General features: G+C 48.1%; 2 protein-coding genes across 2 annotated transcripts; both read right to left on the bottom strand.

Moving 5' to 3' along the window:
- Nucleotides 1-1,162: 1,162 nt before the first annotated feature.
- Nucleotides 1,163-2,605, bottom strand: LOC134206843 (uncharacterized). Its single transcript, XM_062682574.1, has one exon. The coding sequence runs from the start codon at nucleotides 2,603-2,605 to the stop codon at nucleotides 1,163-1,165; it is 1,443 nt and encodes a 480-aa protein (XP_062538558.1).
- Nucleotides 2,606-3,152: 547 nt separating this feature from the next.
- LOC134206842 (uncharacterized) lies at nucleotides 3,153-3,995 on the bottom strand. Its single transcript, XM_062682573.1, has one exon. The coding sequence runs from the start codon at nucleotides 3,993-3,995 to the stop codon at nucleotides 3,153-3,155; it is 843 nt and encodes a 280-aa protein (XP_062538557.1).
- Between the last annotated feature and the right edge of the window lie 1,724 nt (nucleotides 3,996-5,719).

Below are 5,719 nucleotides of genomic sequence, written 5' to 3'. Positions count from 1 at the left end.
AGCGTCATTTATGACTATCTCTTTCTTCCACAAAAATACATTTTCATGATTATAATCGAAAAACTCGGATTTCTACCTAGCGGTAGCATTACTTAAACGGAAAATATTGTTGACTACCGTTTCATATAAAAATTTGGCACTTTTGACTGACACATCAAATGATCATCTTCACCTCAATGATCAGCTTCCCCCCAGTTGACGGTATTTTAAAAACTGAAAGCAAAAGATGAAAAAGTGCTTCACGTATGAACCGCCTAAAGAATTGAACTGATGTTGGTTCCAGATCGGGAAAATGCTAGGCCAAACTTGAAAAACATCATTTTTCCGATTTTTGTTTTAATTTTTTTAAATAATTAGAAGCGTAAAAAATGGATCCTTTGGGAAAGTTGATCTTAAATGAATTAAGGAATCGGTTAAGGAAAAGTCAATTCATATAGAATTTGATTTAAATAAAGAACATGGTTCACGATTGCAGTGCGTGTAGTGATTTACTCGCGACGAATTTGATTTCACTGTCTGTGATATGATCACGGCGAAATTCTTCGAGGGGAAAAAGTCCAAAATCACTTGCGAACCAAACCACTTGAACTGCGACAACGACGACGGGAATATTCTTTCACCTTTGAACGGGATTGTTCGGATTGACCGACCGACGGAATAGAAAGAAAAAGCGTGCGTTTGGTTCGAGTGCTGTATTCAACTAACTGCTGTGACGATCGTGTGAGAGGTTTACAATAGAGAGCGTATGGAGTCTGTATGATATGTGTGGTAGCGATTATACAGGGTGTGTGCATATAATTTACGAATTCATAGTGTGTAGTTCAAACTAAGTAAAGAGTGTTCTAAACATGCCGGCCGCCGTTGAAGCCGTCCGCTTCAACCATTTTCTGCAATCGTCGGAACTCGGCCAGTCACGATCTAGCAACCACGCTGTCGGCCTTGTTGTCATCTTCGGTGGATTCTGCAGGCAGGACAGCGATCTCAGTGACCGCTCGCTTGTATTGTCCGGAGACAGTCTTGACAATGACTACCCGAACTCTTCCATCCTTGCCTGCTACAGTGTCGACAATCCGCCCCAATGGCCATTGGAGCGGGGGTACGTTCGCTTGCTTGACAAGCACTAGCTGAGCAGCACGGACATCAGACTGTGGCTGTTTCCACTTCAATCGCTGCTGAAGCTGACTGACGTAGCTGAAGCAATTGACAGCAACGCCAGAGATCTTGGACCAATTTTTGCATCTCCTGAAAAATGCAGACGATTCGGATTGATGCCAACGAGGTGTTCGCCATTCAGGAAGTGGCCAGGAGTTAAAGCGGAACAATCGTCAGGAGAATCTGTAAGCGGAGAGAGAGGACGGGAATTGAGCACCGATTCGATCTGGACAACGACGGTTTGGAGCTGGTCCACGGAGAATGAGCGGTTGCCCATGATGCGCCGAAAGTGGTGCTTGAAGGATTTTATTCCGGCTTCCCAGATACCGCCAAAGTGTGGCGAACGAGCCGGGATGAAGCGAAATTGGATTCCACTTTCCAAGCAGAAGTTTTCCCAGTCCGTGGACCGAAATTGACGACGAAACTCGTCTCGCATTGTGCGAAGTTCTCGGTCTGCTCCGACGAAAGCAGTCGCGTTGTCGCAATGTAGTTCGAGCACACGACCGCGACGAGCCACGAAACGTTTGACGGCGTTTATGCAGGCAACGGAGGACAAATCTGCGACGACTTCAAGGTGCACAGCTTTAACCACGAGGCACACGAATAGTCCGACGTACACTTTTACCGACGCGCCCCGACCACTTAACGGACGTACGAAAAACGGTCCACAGTAATCCATCCCCGAGTGTATGAACGGTCTAGCAGGTGACACGCGAACAGATGGAAGAGGTGCCATTATTTGTTGAGCTAGTCGTGGTTGACACCGGAAACAGGTAACACATTGACGTACCACTTTGCGTGCTAGTTGTCGACCCCGGACTGGCCAGAATCGCTGACGGATGGTTGCGAGTGTGAGCGTGGGACTGCCGTGAAGTGTTCGAATATGGTACGATCGGGCGATGAGCCAACTGAGTCGGTGATCAGCTGGGAGCAGTATCGGAAAGCGAGTGTCGAAGCAGGTCTTCATGTTCGCAAGTCTTCCGTAAAGTCTAAGCAATCCTAACTGATCCATGAACAACTTTAGGTCCTTGAGTAGTGACTTCGACATTGGCAAAACTGTAGCAGCTTGTGCACCTTGGATGTGGCTATAATGACGAACTTCCATAGGGAAATTATCCAGTTGGGCTTGTCGGACGAGGATCTTGAGTGCATGTTCACCTTCTTCGGGATTCAGTGAACCATCGATGCGATCATTTCGAGGGAGTTTGGCATTGTTAAAGAATCGATAGCATCGTGCTACTACCCGCACCAGCTTGGCTAGGTCCGAAAAACGATCAAAGATTGTTGAGTCGACAATAGTACTGTGCATAGAGTGCACTGGACAAGCTTCTTGCTGCAAATGATGAGCATCCGGCGTCGAAACCACACACTCGGGCCAACTGTCGACGGGGTCCTTAAGAAAACTTGGTACATACCACCACAATTCGTCCGTCGAGATCTGACTTGCTATCATTCCTCAAGAAATACGATCAGCTGGATTCAGTTTCGTCGGGACATGCCTCCGCTTGGAGCTATTGACTAGGCGCTGGATCTCTGCGATTCGGTTCGACACGAAGACTTTCCATACATCCGACAGAGATTTTAACCAGTGCAAAACAATTCTGGATTCCACACAAAACGTTGATGGTTCGCCGAAATCGGCTTCCCTCAGAAGAGTGTCAGCCAACTGGCTACCAGAAAGAGCGGCGCACAGTTCAAGTCGAGGAATTTACTGCCCAGGACACAACATTAGGCTGTCATTAGATGACTGTGGCATTGTTTGAATTCGTCAGTTGAGACGACGTAGATACAGCAGCCATATGCTGCTTTCGATAGATCGCAGAAGCAGTGCAAACTGTATGGTCGATTTTTAACTGCCCTGCGCGGCACGGAGAGTGATTGTAGCTGGTTGAGCTCCGAGCGATAGGTTGCCCACCAGGAAGCGTGTTCTTCAGACAGTTGATCGTCCCACGACCAGTGCTCTGCCCAAAGGACTTGGACCAACATTTTAGCTTTAACCACTACAGGTCCAAGAAGGCCAAGAGGGTCAAATAATTGCGACATTTCGGATACGACGAGGCGCGACTTGCAGCTGCGGCAGAACTGGGATCTTGAACTGAAATGTGTCTGATTGGGGCATCCAAAGTAGTCCTAGGGTCTTTTTTTTTAGGTGTGCGATCTATTTCGAGTTCTGGTTTGGTTTCCCACAATTGACGAGGTACGTAACTGAGGACGGATGTGTCGTTTGTTGCCCATTTTCTGAGCACGAGGTCTGCTATTCTCAGTATTTCCATTAACTGCCGACAAGTCTCGACAAGTAGATTCATGTCATCATGGCCGGTGAGTACATCGTCCACATAAGTCCCTTTCCTTGTCACGGGGTCTGCTAACGGAAAGCGTTCTCCTTCGTCAATAGCCAATTGATTCAGAACGCGTGTTGCATGGAACGGCAAGCTAGCTAATCCGTAGGTAACGGTTTTAAGCTGATAAATGCGGACCGACTCCGATGGATTTGTTCGGAACAGAATCTGCTGATACATTCGGTCTTCTGGATGCACCCAGATCTGTCGAAACATCTTTTCAGCATCAGCAGTAACCGCGTATCGAGGCAAGCGAATGTTGATGACGGTAGAGTACAGAGCTGGCTGTACTGTTGGTCCGACAAAAAGAATCTCGTTTAACGACAAACTGGTGGAGCTACGACAGGATCCATCGAATACGATTCGTGTCTTCGTAGTGGAACTCTCAGGACGGTGGATGGCATGGTGGGGTAGGAAAAACTGCGGACTACACGACGCGCGCGAATTCACCTCCTCCATGTGATCCAGACTTTCGTACTCTTGCAAAAACTCGAAGACACTCATTAAGAGCGAACTTTTTCTCCATAGACTGGAGACGACGGAGTGCGAGTTGGTAGGAATCGCCTAACATCGGCAGCATTTCCTCGATTTGTCGATTTCCCAAAAACGTTCGAGTTGTTTGTCGAGGTGGTCGTCTGTGCAAACGTGACTAGTCTGGACTGCTGGTGGATCCTTGGTTGGATCCGCGACCTTCCCACAGACGATGTAGCCTAGTACAGTTTTTTGTAGGAGCGGGTATCCTGCAGCGAGCATAATTTGCTGTTGTTCCAGCAAAGAGAAGAACAGTTCCGCACCGATGATGAGGTCGATCCTTTGGCTTAGGATCGGCCATCGGGAGATGGCGTGGAATATGCCAACGTGTGACGTCGATATGGTGACTAGGCAGTGGCACCGTTAGCTTCTGGCTGTACCCAGACAATCCAGAACGAAACGATGATCTCCGGAAGCGTGATGCAAGCGAAATGGTAACACCGAAACGAACGTTTACGGTGGACTGACCAATTCCACTAACCGGTGAATTCAGTTTGACTCGCTTCAATCGGAGTTTCTGGCAGAGTGATTTGGAGATGAAACTAGGTTGGGAACCACTGTCCAGCAAGGCTCTGGCGAAATGCTCATTGTTGTCGACATCCTTCACCTTTATAACTGCCGTTGATAGCACGACCGTTTGCTGGAGCGAATGGCCAGTTACTTTAGCACTTTGACAGGAATTGGAGGAAGGCGAATGAGTTTCGACGAAATAATCAACCGACGACGGAGTGGTGGGGGCAATACCGACCGAGTACGATTGTGGAAGCGACCGAAACGACGAACTCGCGAGTTGTGTGGCACTAGACATAACCGACGGTTGGCGTACTGCGGCGTTCACATCGCGTGGCGAGACTTGGTACGATGGCGATTGACCAATTACAACTGGTGTTGATTGGTTTGGTGCTGCTGCAGATGTCCCAGGAACCGTAGAAGACATAAACGGTGGGAGATGCAGCAGGGAGTGGTGCTTCTTGAAGCACTGTTTACAGGAACTGCTGGAACAATCCTTCGCCATGTGTGTACCCTTCAAGCAGTTTATGCAAAGCCCATGCTTCTTGACGAACTCGAAGCGTTGTTGCGGAATCAGGCCTTGGAAACCACTGCACTGAAACAAGAGATGCGCTTGCTTGCAGTAGGTGCACTTCTTCGTGTTATCTGCAGCAACATGGGCTGTAAAGCGAGATTTTGACGATTTGGGCTCAGACTGGGTATTGGTTGAGTGAAGGAGGATTAGTGTTTTTATAAGTCGCAATCTTTTGTGAACAAAATTAAGGAGTTCTTTGTAAGTGGGTCGCTCGCCATCGTCCACATGGGTTTCCCACTCGCAGTGGGAGAGCGGATTCCCTTTTCAATGGGTTGATCGCCAATAGAGCTGACATGTGTCTCTTAATGAGCATATTTGGATTCTCGTAACGATTTTTCAACAGATTCCACGCGATTTGATAATCGTCGGCAGAAACATCAAGTGCAGAAATCACACGAGCAGCCTCGTTTGTCAACGATGCTCGCAAAAAATGCATCTTCTGTACTGCTGTCAATTGCTGATTGGAATGAATCAGCGAAACAAAAAGATCGCGAAATGAAACCCAATTGTCAATCTCGCCACAAAATACCGGAATTTTGATCTCCGGCAGCCGTACGTTTGTTACCGACGGAGCCGGTCGAGCGCAAACTGACGATGGCGCGCGGGGTGGTGG

The sequence above is a fragment of the Armigeres subalbatus genome, chromosome 1 (genome assembly GCF_024139115.2).
Source record: "Armigeres subalbatus isolate Guangzhou_Male chromosome 1, GZ_Asu_2, whole genome shotgun sequence".
Classification (NCBI taxonomy): Eukaryota; Metazoa; Arthropoda; class Insecta; order Diptera; family Culicidae; genus Armigeres; species Armigeres subalbatus.
This window is presented reverse-complemented; position numbering and strand designations above follow the sequence as displayed.

What these genes read in the sequence shown, in the direction of transcription:
- LOC134206843 (XM_062682574.1), bottom strand. Translation starts at nt 2,605, where the DNA reads ATGATAGCAAGTCAGATCTCGACGGACGAATTGTGGTGGTATGTACCA.
- LOC134206842 (XM_062682573.1), bottom strand. Translation starts at nt 3,995, where the DNA reads ATGAGTGTCTTCGAGTTTTTGCAAGAGTACGAAAGTCTGGATCACATG.